A 14487-nucleotide genomic window follows, 5' to 3' on the forward strand; every position below is an offset into this window, starting at 1 on the left:
TACACCACACACAAAAATAGATTCAAAATGGATTAAGGACCTCAATGTGAGAAAGGAATCCATCAAAATCCTTGAGGAGAACACAGGCAGCAACCTCTTCGACCTCAGCCGCAGCAACATCTTCCTGAGTCGGTCAGTTGGTTGAGTGTCTGACTCTTGATTTCAGCTCAGGTCATGATGTCAGGGTGCTGGGGTTGAGTCCTACATCTGGCTCCAAACTCAGTGGGGAGTCTGCTTGAGATTCTTTCCCTCTGCCCTTCTTCCTGCTAGCATGCATGCTCTCTCTCTCTCTCATTTTGTGACAACATCTTGGATGAAGAGGGTATTATATCAGTCAAATAATTCATACTGGGAAAGACAAATGCCATAGGATTTCACTCATTTGAAGAATCTGTCTGTTGTGAATAGAGGCAGTTCTTTGTTCTGGATTGTTCTTACTCTAGATCCAGAGTAAAGGGCCCATTCTCTGGAATATTGCTGGTCCCAGTGACATAAAGCGCTGTGGAGAATCTTGTGCCAGACAGAAACTTTCATGCCTCATCTCCCCTTCACAATTCACTGGCCAAGACTAGTCACATGGCTCCATCCAGTTACAGGGTCAGGATGAGCAGTCCTGAGAGGTTAATGCATGCCTGCTTCTCTGTTAACGCGCGGTCTGAGTACCAGGCGTCGAATGTAACTCACACATCAAGAAGCCAGCTGGAACACTCTTGAGAGAGGCGGACCGCCTCAGAGAGCGCCATCTTCACGTTCCTTAGTCAGTGCATTTTTTAAAAAGATTTTATTTATTTGACAGAGATCACAAGTAGGCAAAAAGGCAGGCAGAGAGAGAGGAGGAAGCAGGCTCCCTGCTGAGCAGAGAGCCCGATGCGGGACTCGATCCCAGGACCCTGAGATCATGACCCGAGCCAAAGGCAGAAGCATAACCCACTGAGCCACCCAGGCGCCCCTATTCAGTGCATTTTTGTTGAAGGCCAATCACCGTTTGGTGTCAGGCACCTAGGCATCAAGAAGGCAGTTGGGGCCCCCGCTGTCCTGGAGCTCCCGATGGATGAGGCAGACAGAGGACACACATCAGCATGTGAACGAACAAGAAAACTTGGAGAGCTTTCCTGAATGGTTATGAAACACCTCATCACGCTGAGCATTCACTGAGTGATTGACCAGCAGCTCATGCCACCCTCACAGCTTCCTCACCTTTTGGTTGATATGGGGCAGAGCCACCTTTCAGTCCCAATCTCTGGGGCTCTCTCTGTCTTGCCATGACGTGGGCCTGGTCCCTCACGGGCCTTCCGGTCTGGCGGACCTGCCCCTCCCCAGCAGTTACAGGGCCACAGAACAAGTACAGCAGGGGGCTTCAGAGGCCAGAGGCCAGCAGTGAGGGTGGCATCCGTGGGTGCTTCCTCAGGGCCAGCACCTTCAAAGCAGGGACCCGGAGGAGGCACAGGAGTTAGCCAAACACAAGGAGAGGTGCACGATGTCCTTGCCTCAGGGTGCAGCCTGGGGAAGACCCAGAAGGAAGAAGTAGCTGGCCAACTGGAGAAAAAGAAATTTGGGGGTGGGTAGTACAAACCTCAGAAGTGAATTGGGAGGTTCAGGCATCATCCTGAGAGCGTTTGGCAGCCAACAGACTGTTTTTTGTTTTGTTTTATTTTGAAGTCAGGGCTATACCCAACATGGGGCTCAAACTCATGACCCTGAGATCAAGAGTTACATGCACTATGGACCAAGCCAGCCAGGCACCCCTGCCAATAGATCTTTTTAAGCAAGGTGGTAACCTCATCTGATACAGGGATCCTTCTGGCTGCTGGTGGGGAACACGTTGGACAGGGACAAAAGTCGTTGTGGGAAGACCAGTTTGGTCATTTCATTCCCCAGATAAGAAATGACGGTGCTCTAGGTTGGAGGTCGAAGCCATGGGAATAAAGGGAAGGGAGAAGATCTGAGAGAATTTGAGGGAGGAGTGTGTCATAGTCCTTGGATATTGTTTGGATGCGAAGATGAGGGCAGAAGGGAGAGAAGCTGAGGATGCCACCAGGGTGTCTGGTATGGGCAAATACCCACTGGCAATACCATGGGGACATCGAGCACATGGGAGGCAGAGGTATGGGTGCAAAAGGATGCATGTCAACCTCTGGTCTTCAGGGGGCACAAAACAGAGAGTTACCTGGATGTACAAATTCATGGGTGTATAATATTGTGTTCAAAAATACAGGAAAGGGCGGGGCGCCTGAGTGGCTCAGTGGGTTGGGCCACTGCCTTCGGCTCAGGTCGTGATCCCAGGGTTCTGGGATCGAGTCCTGCATCAGGCTCCTTGCTCAGCAGAGAGCCTGCCTCTTTCTCCGCCTCTGCCTGCCTCTCTGCCTGCTTGCGTGCTTTCTCTCTCTCTCTTTCTAACAAATAAATAAAATCTTAAAAAAAAAATACAGGAAAGGAGGAGTTTTGAGGGAGACTGAGGCAGCAAGATGCATGTCTGTCTTCTCCCTCTCTCTCCTCTGTCAGCTTGCACATGCACTAGTGAATATGGGAGCCATTAGCCACATGTGGCTTTTTCAATTCCAATGAAAAGAATTAAAATGAAATACAATTAAAAATGCCGTCTTCAGGAGCACCTGAGTGGCCCAGTGGAGCGTCCGACTCTTGGTTTCGGCCCAGGTCATGATCTCAGGGTTGTGAGATTAAATCCTGCATTGGGCTCCATGCTGGCTGTGGAGCCTGCTTGGGATTCTCTCTCTTTCTCCCTGCCCCTCCCCCACCAACATGCACACACACTTTCTCTCTAAAAAATTAAAAATAAGTTTAATTTAAAAAAGAACAGGCTTTGATCATACCGGCTACATTTCAATGCTCATAGTCATGTGGATGGTGGCTTTCATAAGGGACAGTGCACATGATAAACCATTTCCATCACCACAGACAGTTCTATTGGACAGTTCTGTATCCGGATTCTATGTTGTATTTTTGTACGGCAGTGCCCAGTCACTCAGAAAAAAAGCATGGTTCCTTTGATTGAGGAGACCTTTAAGAAGTAAACAGGTGTTCATTTGCGGGCCTAGTGGTCAGGAAGGGAACCCTATGCGTTCTTCAGGGCCCTTCACATGAGCGAGTGGGGCTGCCCTGGGGTCCCTCGCTGTCCCCACCACCCCAGCCAGAACATAGGCGTGTCGGCAGGTGGGGTCCTCCGGGAAGAGCAGGACCCCCTGCACACTTCTTTGACTTTGGTGGGCCCATGGGCAATACTTTTGCACTGGAGCAAGTAAAACCTTCTGGATTATAATTTGGGATGACGGGTTGATAGATTCGAGGTCTTCACAGAAAATTAGATCTTGAACTTTTCATTTCATAAACCAGTTCTGAATTGTCTTCAATGTTCAGTTTTGGCTTTAGCTTTTGTTTTTCATCTTCGTTGAGTGTGTACCTTTGTTCTTTATTTTCTTTTTCAGTCAGATGTCATGGATCAGAATTTGTTAAATTTCCTTCCAGAACAAGAACACTCAGAAGTGTATAAAATGCTTTCTTCCCATATGCTTGTGACAGATTCCCCCTCCCCAGAATACTTAAAATGTAAGTTTAACTTTACTGGTTTTACAAGATATAAGAATTTTACTTTTGAAAAGAGGTTAGAATGAATTAAGAAGGGAGGACTAATTTTAAGAACAATTTTCCTGGCGACTCAGAATATTTCCAAGATCCTTGGAGGTATATTTTAAATTTAAAGCTAAAACTGGCGTTTGGAATATGTATGACATTTAACTTCTCTGTGGAAAATTTGAAAGCACGGCGCTTAAGAATAAGAATTTTTTGCATGTAATACAAGAAGTTCTTTTTTTTTTTTTTGAACATGAGAGTCTTTGAGTAACAAACAATGCAAAAATCAGTGCACAATCTGCTCATTTTAGAGACACCGTGATGCTAGATTTGTATGATAACCGAGTCACCAACTGAAAACTGAATAATTAGGTCAAAACTCCAAATTCTTTTCTCCTGAGGCTGTCATCTGGTCTTTTATATACATTTGTGGGTTTTATGGAATTTTAAAGTTTTTCTCAAATTTGGCGACTTGGATGGAAGGCCAGCCTGAGTGCCTCCTGAACCATGTGCCCCTGAACGAAGCACAGACATTGATAGAAGTAGTACAAGCGCCTCATGCTTACTTGTTCAGGCCTTGGTTCTTTTTCCATGAATAATGTGTCCTGTTGTACATCTGATTTTACTTCAAAGCAACGTGAAAAGATTAAATTAAAGAGAGCAGCTCTATATGAGCAGCTTTATTTTAATACACCATATGAAAACAACCGGAACTAATCAATGCCGACATAACCAACCACAGACATCTGTGAGCAAATTAAGACTAATTGGGCCCAAGTAGGGAATGCAAAATATCTATACAAACTATGGGGGGAACCCCCTGCTCTGCAAAGGTTCTAAAATCATGTCCAAGAGTCACTCGTCAGGAGAGAGACGCCCTGGCCATGTATAGACTAATGCCCAGGAGTTACACAAAGACATAACTTGTTTAGTCTAGAATCTATGTCTTATTCACGTTCCTTTTCTCTTTTTCCTTTAACGGCCCAGCTGACAACGATTTAGAGTTTTATTGCCATCTTCTTAGAGGCAGCTTGAACCCAAAGGAATTTCCAACTTATGAATACATAAAATTCGTAGGAAATTTTCGCTCTTACAACAATGGTAAGCTTTAATTGTCATATAATTGCGACAGTGTCTTTTATCATGCAAACGTGCACAAGGGGGCATAAGACTCACTGAGGGAGGAGGAGTGAGAATCTGTGCTTTTCCTATTTGCATTTGGATTTCCATGTTCCCAAGATGCATTTTGTGCTCGTAAATGTTATCTCCCATTCGAGAAAGAACGCACTCCCACACTTGTGTTGATGCCGGGCCACGACGTCCCACTGAAATATACTTTATTCATTTACTTATTTTGGGGCTGATGGAATAGTTCTGTGCTATGAGAAACAACTTACAGTTAATAAAGAACAGACTCAGCCTACACACAGCCAAACAAGGCTGCACTGTGACGAGAAGATCCATAACCTTGGTTTCTGCATCTTTATTCTCCTTTTTTCACTACCTCTGTGGGCATGTTTTCGTGGGTCTGGTACCTAGGGTTTCTGCTCCCTCTGACCCTAATACCCAGGAAGTGGCCATTTTATGATGGGCCAGCAATCCACCCCAGATAAGTTATCAAGCCGATTAGCCAAACAGTAAAATCTTACTCTCTGAAATTACCCAGATAACTAATGGCCCGAACTCTGGCTGCACCTCTAAGCTCGACTTACACCCTCTGTTTCACTTTTGACCTGGGGAAAATGGGGTTGCGGGCCCAATGCCAGAAATTCAGCAGTGCCAGCCCCCGTCCCGCCCCACAGTGAAGCCCAGCATAGAAAGGTCAGAGTTTGGTTTGCTCCAGGTCTCCAACCTCAACATGAAATAAATCGCTTTGAATGATCTAATGTTTCATAAAACTGCAGAGATGGGAAAAAACGGGAGGACGTGTTGACAGGGATGGCAGAAAGAGAGAAGAGGAAAGGAGAAATATACCAAAGGAGAACAAACAGGGAAAGAAGAGGCCCAGGGAGTTGATGGCAGCCCAGGATGTCCCTGTCACTGTTCTATAACTCCAGACCCACAGTGGGGTCCCTTCCCACACCACATTAGTCCCATAGTTTCCAATAGAACCAGCCAACATGATGGTCCTGAGTCCTAATGCTGAGGCTACCCAGATCTTCCCTTCACCCTTAGATGATCCTCTGCTGTATGTTGCTTGCATAAATATACATGCTTTGTCTCAAAGTCTCCAACTACATGCTAAATGTGTTGGTCTTGCCAACATGATTTTCAAGCCTAATGTTCAGGGCTTATGCCTGGATGATGGACTCCATGGCCAACTGGGGGCCCTCTGGGAACCTACCCAAACAGGGCTCAGTTGTTCCTGAGTGGCTGGAAGTGAAGGCAGGTCAGCTTTCCCAAGTGGGGCCCTAAGTCTGGGCTAAATGGGGTAGAGCCAAAGCCTGACCATGCCTAACCTGACTCATCTGAAAGGCTTTCCTAAACCTCATGAGATGAATGTTTAATGAATCACATATTTAAGTAAATGGTAGCTAGCTAAAGAAACTGACCCAAGAGGCTCCTCGTCAAGCACCCAATGTCATGCCAATCCTGGTGCAGGGTTCACTGGGTGAGGCAGCTTGTTAAAATGCAGATGCTAGGTCAGGAGATCAGAAGGCGGGGCTGAGGTTGTGAAATTGAACAACCTTGGGGTTTTGGTGAAAGGGGTCATGGACTTTGAGAGACACCGCCCTATCATAATATTAAATATATTAAATGCCATTCTGTAGGAATTTTAAGGGTACTCCTCATGCTGATGGTGCTCCTTCCAGACAGCATTATTTTTGAATTAATATAAACAGTGCTTTGGAATTCGCTTAAAATGTGTGTTGTGGCCATTATGCCAGCTGCCAGAATAGCAGAGCATCCCATGAGGCTGTGAGCAAGGAAGGGAAAGGCACCCTGGCCCCCGGAGTGCCAAGACTGTGGGAATTATGGGACAAGGCGCCCACGTGTCCCCATGACAACAGTGCACCACTTAATTAAGGAACTGACATGTGATTGGCTGGTGAGCCACAGTCACATCCTTTGTTAATTTCCATTTCTGCAACTCTCCTTTAAGCTGCTGCTGAATATCACATTGAAGCTTCCTGTCACTTATCACCGTTTAGAGGGTTTCAGGAAAGAGAGAGGCTTCATTGTGAATACCTGGGTTGCTGTTTGTTTTTTGTTTTTGTTTTTTTTTTAACTAGCAAAGCTTTATTTTCACTTCAAGTTGAGACAATGTTTGTTTCCCTGAAAGAATGTGTGGAAATTATGTGTGATTTTTTTTTTTTTAAACTGTGACTGCTATAAACACACAGCACTTTAAGTGGAAAATTTAAAACCAAGAGTGCCAGAGTGTCTTTCCAGAGCCTGTGGAACCAACCAAAGTTAGGGGGCTTTCTTGAGACCAGAGTCTCCAAACATAATTGTGGAAAAACTGAAATATAATTCTCACTTAGATGAGAATAGACAGCATCCATATCAGAGACAAATGAATGGCTAGTATGGAACCCCATGAAATCACCAACATCCAATCCTTTTTGACCTATGAAATATGGTTTAACATACTCTAAGGAATACTTCAAATTTGATTTTGTAGGTTTACTTCTCAATGAGCCTTGAACAATGGGGTAATAAAAGTAGGAGTGCTTCCTAAGTCCTAGGTCCTGGGTCTTTGCATTGATAATCTCATTGAATCCTCCCATCAACCTTATAAGTGGTCCTGTTGGCATCATCCCCGCTAATCAAGGGAGGAAAGTGATACATATGAGAGAATCTGAGGTACACCCATGGGAAGTGGGGGACCTACGCTCATACCCATTCTAACCCTGAAATCCTACCCTTCACCCCAGTACTTTGCTGCCTCCCACAAATCTGTGTTGTGCTGCATTACACAGGCCTGTCCCTGTTACCTGGCATACAGTTGGTTCAGGATGTCTATACCTGTGCTTACCAGGAGTCCTGCACCCATGTACCAAGCTGCTTTCAGGGGACCCAAGATTTGTTTTAAATCAAATATGGTGAGACACACAGACATGGAAATGACTGTCGGGGAGAAGAGGTTTATACTCACAGACCCCTCCAAACTGGCACAGCTCACCATGGAACCACACAGGGAAGCACCAGGGGAGGTCAGGGGGCAGGGCGAAGAGGAGAAGATGTGGGCAAGAGCTAAGTAGTTGTATGGTTTCTGTGGAAATGAAGAAGCAAGGAGGTGTAAACAGGTGTCAGTTTGGCTACCTGGAATCTTGAATAAGGGGCTGTCCCTAGTTGTCAGAAGCCTGGATGATGAGAGCCAGTGGATAGTAGCCCAGAGTGGGAGAGACCCACAAAGGTGAGGGTTGGACATTGGTTTGCCCACGAAAGGTGCACGGAAAGGTGAATCATTCACTATTTCTGGGACTTGGCCAACCCAGAAGGGAGAGTTCCTTCAAGGTTAGGAAGGCCCCAAATGTCAAAGTATCAAATACGGAAACTGGAGAATGCAGTTTGTATACAAGCCACCCCCGCCATTGTCCTGAGTTCCCAGGCATGGCATACATTTAAAAACAAGGTGTAAAATAAAGAAGAGAACAGACTATGAGCATTGGTTTTATTTTAAATAAATAAAAGTTAGTATTCTGTTCACACTGCAAACTAACTGTGTAGAAAACTCTGCTCTGGCCCATTATTGGGAAAAGTCCTCTCATTTCTGTAGGGCTCTTTAGTTTATGGAACATGGCCTGGTCCATTCTTCTTTGATGCCTGTCAGGAAGATGCAAGGCTCTCATCTTTATAAATAAAGATTTATTTATGGGAAGAACAGTTACCTTTACTCCTCTGTGAGCCTATGCAGTCCATATCTGGTACATTAATGAAGCTTGACAAGTACATTGACCTAAACTGAGGCTCAGCAGTCTTGGCCCCACACACACGGGTGACTGGGGACAGCAGCAAGATTCAGACCCGACTTTTGACTCATAGAGAAATCAGACTTTTTTCTGAGAACTGAAAATACAGCTCTCCTTGACAGACCCCAGAGCCCACCCAGAGACAGAGATCCCACTACGCTTTGACCTTGACTCCAAAGTGAAGATTAAATCCATTTCGGTAGATGCTGGGAAAACTGGCCCTTGTGTCAGTTCCAGTGACTTGTGAATTGTCTGCACTGGGAGGCCTAGGCAACAGGACCTGGCCAGTGTGTGGTCATCTTTGGCCTCCATTTGCTCCTCATTCTGGGTCTGCCACCCACATCAAGTTCCTTAACCACCTGGGCTCCCTGGGCGCTCCCCGAGGTCCATAACTGGACCCCTGACTCAAGTGCCCCACCAGGACTCTTCCCTGCCTCTTGTTCACTTGATCACCCAGTTTGCCTTAAGGCTGACCTAGGCACAAACTGCAACTCGAAAACCATCCATACGAACCCTTGGGCCTTACACCAAAGGACAGAAAGGGAACTGTGTCAGCTCCAGTACAGGGAAGACGGGGGACACGGATCCAGAGGGAGATTTTGGCGACCCTTAAATCATGTAGATGAAGATGCCACCTGCTTGCCAGCCACCCCACATAACTGCTCAGCATTTGTCTGCCCTGCCACTGGTGGGAGTAGACCGGGTTAGGAATTTGGGGCGTAGAGAGACATAGAAGGACCTTTGCCCTTGTTAAGGCAATTAATCTCTGGTTGGACATTTCTAGATTCACCGGCCAATTATGCCAGCTTACCCCTGTAACTCTGAACCCTCTCCGTTCCCCATGGCTGGGCAGACACAGCCATCATTGCCCAAATGCATCAACAAAATGGAATTTTCCCCTGCTTCACGTTTGCACATATTGGTCACTCCTTAGGACTTCATCATCTGCTACAGATGTTGAAGGCAGAGGAGGGGACATAAGACAGGATTGTACATCTTTAACCTAGATTGTTTAATAAAAGTACGTGTTGGGAAATGGGACAAGAAAAGAGCTTTCCTAGAACTGTTTTCACTTTAGGACAGTTTCTAACCAAGTCTGTGAACAGCTTCTAGAAGGAATCTGAGCTGCAATACAGAAGCACAGGTCTCTTCCTCTTCCCATTTAAAAAAAAAAAAAAAAGGCCTTCTGTGTGCTCTTGGCCTTGTGGCCTGGAGATTCAGGGAGGACCACTGGTGGGATCAGCCTCTGGCCTACCTCTGCTCTTCCATTCATTTCCAGAATGGGGCTGAAATGAAATTAGATTATTCAGAGCTATGTTTGTCCCAGAACAGATTTTTTTTTTTTTTTAAAATATCACGAACAAATACACTGTTCATCATCTTTTTCCTTCTCCAGTTCTACAGAAGAGCACCTGGTCCTCTCCCAACCCCCACGCAGGTCCCACAGTCCCACCCCCCACTTCTATGGGAAAGGAACCGGCCAGATGATTTTACAAGGCATAATGAACAGTCTTTGCTTTAAGAGGTCCTAATAAACAGGTTCCAGTTCCTGAAAGAGAAGTTCGTGCCAGGAAGAAGGCAATCCTCTATTTAAGCCCTTGCTCCTCCCCCAGACTTGGATTTAAATGTGCATCGACTGAAATCCAGAAAGCAGTATTTCAAAAGTTGCTGGTGTGGTTCCAAATAGGTCACCCTCAGCAAACATTCCACTCTGGGCTTTCCAGAAACCACACACCAGAGTATAAAAGTTTCCCTGCCCTCATTTTACCTATTCGCCTCTAACCACACAACCAGATTTGAAATACTGGCAGAAAGGGAGGCTTTTTAGCTTACAACACTCGATTCCGTATGTTCCGTGGGATTTCTGTAGGTTGCCTCATTTTAGGGCTTTGGGGATTTTGTTTCTTGTTTCCCTGAGCTGAATTGAGATTTCTCAGTTAGGGGAACAAAGCCACACCCACCAGACTCACTGAGAATGGAGACGTGAGCTGAGCACAGGAAGGAATGTCTCTTCTGTCACCGGCTCCCAAGAGCATGAAGCAGAGTGTCCCCTCCACCCCAGCGAGGAAGTGCCACATCTTCTAGCAGTGGCCATTGCTGCCAGATAAGATAGCGGAGGAATTAAGATCGCAATAAAGAACAAATTGTTACCCAAGGACATTGTCCTGCCTGAGCATCTAGAGCCCACATTGAAATGGGGCAATGAGGAATGGTCATTTATCAGACACGTGCTCCCACTTGCTTCAGTTTGGGAACAGGGACAGTCCTATAGACGTTGTGCTATCATTGGGATAAAAATGTGCACCAGACGTCCACTTGGAGGACAGGGGACGACAGCCTGTAGGAAGTTCACTTCCCTGAGCCTACGACTCATCTGGCTCCATCCACACCAACCATCTGGTGTATATCTTGTCAACGCCATGACAACCTCCAGGCCCCAAAAAATACTCATTATAATTAATGAACACCAAGGGAAAGGAGAGATAGTTAAGTGAGACATATATTTTCCCATTGGCGTCATTTTTTCAATCCAGCACATTGCAAATCCCTAGCTCTCTCGTGTGGCTCTCAGCTTGTCTCCAAGCTCGTTCCTTCTCTCTGATGCCAAACTGCACTGGCAGAAAGAAAGCATGAACCACGCATGCACTGGTTGGTGCAAGTTAGGCGGTGCCCTGGCGCCCAAACCCGGGCAGGATTATTTTGCTGTGGCTGTCCCGAGAACCCTGTGACCTAGCTGTTGAGAACCCATCGGGCGAAGCACTCTGTGCTGTGCAGAGAAAAGAGAAAAGCCTGGAAACAGTGCTAAATGACTGGGAGAGGATTTCTCGTGAATGTACAGGAAATTATTATTTCCTTAACACTCCAACACTCTCGCCCAGACATTTTGGACATTTATCATAAATGAGATTTAAGAACGTTTTTCTTCCTTTAGCGGGCTTCCTGATGGTTTCATGTCTTCCTGGACACCTTTTGGCTTTGAATTTTCATTTGTTCTGAGAAGTGCTGAGAAAGTGATTTGTCACTCTTCGTGTGGACGATTAGTGTGTTTTCCTACAGCTGCTGCGACTAATTTATCACGAGCAGGCCATCTCTGATCAGAATACTTAATTGTTGAGGCCTGATGACTGGACCAGTACTGAGGAACAGCTGGTCCCACTTTTTCCATTTGTTCTTGCCCCTTTGCTGTGAGCTGTGTTTGCTATCCCTACCTCACTTCTTCCTTGTTCTTTCCTACCCTTTGCAAACATGTCTTATACCACCCGAGACCTTCCTGCCCCCACCGTCATCCTTATGTTCTTACGACTGATTTGGGAGGTCACCTTTGTCCTCCAACAGACTTGGAAGCCAACCCCAGGTGCCAAGCGAGATGGACTTTAATTACTCCTATTCTCTCCAAGAACCTCAGGGCTCTCTTGTGTTCAAAATCCCTGGCATACCAGCCCAAGGCAAAATTCTTCCAGGGTCTCTAAAATTAGAGGCTGTGATGAAAGGTTCAGGAGCAAAGAGGGGCTTGATCCCCACCATGGTTCCCTTTAGTAGTAGGAAGAACAGAAGCAGAACACCCTCTTGTGTCTTTCCAAGCATGAGGTCCACTGGTGCTGTTTTCAGAGTGGTGTCCACTGTCGCTGATTTGCAGCAGGCCTTGCCCAGGGTCTTCTGACCAGTATAAATGCACTACTAGGGTGGTGAGCTCGCCCCAGGGCCAGTGGGACCCAGGACCATGCTCTATGGCACCCTCTCACCATGAGCCAGCCACCAGCAGCCCCAAGCTGGGGTGCACAAGGGGCGCCATGGGTGGGGGGGTGGGGGTCTCAAGGTCTGTGCGTCAGTCGCTGGCTAGGATTGGAGGGTGCCTTCCCATAGCCGGGACTTAAGCCGTGGTTTGGATGTGCAATGGAAGGTCATCTCATCAGAGACACGTTCAGCAAACACGTGTGGAGCACCTGCTGCCTGCAGGGCGCAAGCTCAGAGCGGAAGGCAGAGAACTAGACCCAGTTCCTAACATAGTGGAAACCTATCTCTTTAGCTCTGGGCAAGAGGAAGGTAAATTTCAAGTAAGATGACCCTCAGGACAAAAAACTGTTGCAAGCCATCATTGCTTTTATCTGGGGCATAAGTGCTGTGTGTGTGTGAGTGTCTTGGAGTGGCGGAAGAAAGGAGAAGGCTAGTAGATCGGGCTGCGCCGGCACCGACCGGGTAATCCTTCCAAAAGGCTCAGGAAGCCAGCTGTAATTAGATATGTTTTTTCTATTACTTAAATTGAAACAACTAATTAAATCCTTAATTAATGTTTTTTAACTACCTTGGGATAAGAAGTGCCAGAGAAGTTATTCTAAGTGTTAAATATTCCCATGAAGTCCCAGGGAGCAGTTTGCTCCTGTGTTGACTCCAGAATGAGCTAGAAGGCTCCTGCTGTGAAGAGAAGTCATTTGAAACGCAGTCAGCAAGCTGTTTCAAGTACCCTCTTCCCCTTGACTTCCCCCAAGGTTTTCCCCTTGGCCTCTGTTAAAACTTTCATCCTTGACTTACCATCACCTTTGATCAAGCCCTCAGTTGCTTCAGGTTTTGGGGGAGAAGGCTCATTTAGAAGAAGAGTTTGCTTGGTTCTGGGGCCCTCTGTAAAGTAGCTAGCTTCTTTGGCACGGGCTGTAAGCAATAATGAAATTTCCCCTGCGGGGAGCATTTTCATCTTTAAAACCTTAGCAGTTCTAAAAGGACTGATAAAACGGCACTGAGAGACAGCCAGGCCAGCAGTAAGCTCTGCAGAACATTCACTTAATTTCCATGGTCTCTGACGCTTGAAGAAATTGTTAGGGGCTGGGGTTTCCCTACCGCACGCTCTGTCCATCCCCCTGCCTTCCTCATGGTAAATCACCAAGGTTGGCACTTACTGACTGAGCCCATGGATCATTCCAGCAAGACGCATGGTTTACAGACAAATGAGGGAGACTGTCTTTTAAAATCCCCAGAAGTCCTCGGAAGTTTGCTTAGAAGGCCGAGAATTTCTGAAAGAGTAGGGAGAATTTTATTAGGTCTTGATCTGGCAGGTGATGTCTCTCCACTTCAAACAGAGAGGATATTTCACATCTGGGAAATGTGGTAATGTCTTTTTTTTATTGTGCAGATGTTCACATCTGCAGACCCTTTCCCTGCAGGATTGCTTTCTCTTTCCTGGGTGAGTGCCTTGGCTCACCCCACACATTAAGTCTAAGCCGACTAATGACAGATGTAAACTCTCTAGGGACCACCATTTCCGACTTTGCCCCCTTTATATTCATGTTTGGAAACATTCATATTAATATGTATGTGAATGCATTCAGAGAATATGTTTGGTAAAATGAATTTATTCATGTTAGTGGCTAGAAGACCACATTATAGAATCACTTAGAAACCTACGAACATATAAAACAAAAATTATTGGAAAGCTAAAATCCAAAGAAAGTCTTGCAGATTTCATTTTAGAATGCATTTCATTTTCTGTTGCTTTATATGTTCTCAAATTGGAAAACACAGCTATGTTTAAATCTACCAGTTCAGAAATGTACTCAGAATTCAGGATCTGGTTCAGGATATAATCAACTACATTTGAAAAAGAAAGAGGTAGTATAGATTATCTAGCGTAATGATCCTCAATCCTGGCCTCGTGGTACGAAATGTTGCGGGAGGGGCTTTCAAAAGTGCCAGTGCCTGTGCTTCCCACCCAGAGTTCCTAAATTAGTGGAGCTGGGAGTGGGGTCTGGGCAGCTGGGAGGCCAGGGAAGGCCCCAGGGAATCTAGTGTGTAGCCAAGTTCGAGAATTCCATACACATGGCCCACCAACTTTTCTCATATTTAACAGGGTTCTTTTCCCCACCCAGCACACTCCACCTAACATAGCAGAATTGTTCCTGGGCCCAGAAGGTAAAGCAGTTCGCCACAGTCACAGTGAAGCCAGGTCTGTAGCTCCTGGGGAAGATGGCGGCCGGTACCAGCTGGCACCTCC

General features: G+C 46.2%; 1 protein-coding gene across 1 annotated transcript in view; it reads left to right on the top strand.

Annotated features, from left to right (window-relative positions):
* Positions 1-14487, top strand: part of NPAS2 (neuronal PAS domain protein 2) — a 165398-nt gene that overhangs the window by 114092 nt on the left and 36819 nt on the right. The window contains exons 8-9 of the mRNA XM_044262218.1: positions 3444-3564; positions 4576-4689. Coding sequence (XP_044118153.1) covers positions 3444-3564; positions 4576-4689 — 235 coding nt within the window. The remainder of the gene's footprint in view (positions 1-3443; positions 3565-4575; positions 4690-14487) is intronic.

Source organism: Neovison vison, chromosome 8, assembly GCF_020171115.1.
Source record: "Neovison vison isolate M4711 chromosome 8, ASM_NN_V1, whole genome shotgun sequence".
Classification (NCBI taxonomy): domain Eukaryota; kingdom Metazoa; phylum Chordata; class Mammalia; order Carnivora; family Mustelidae; genus Neogale; species Neogale vison.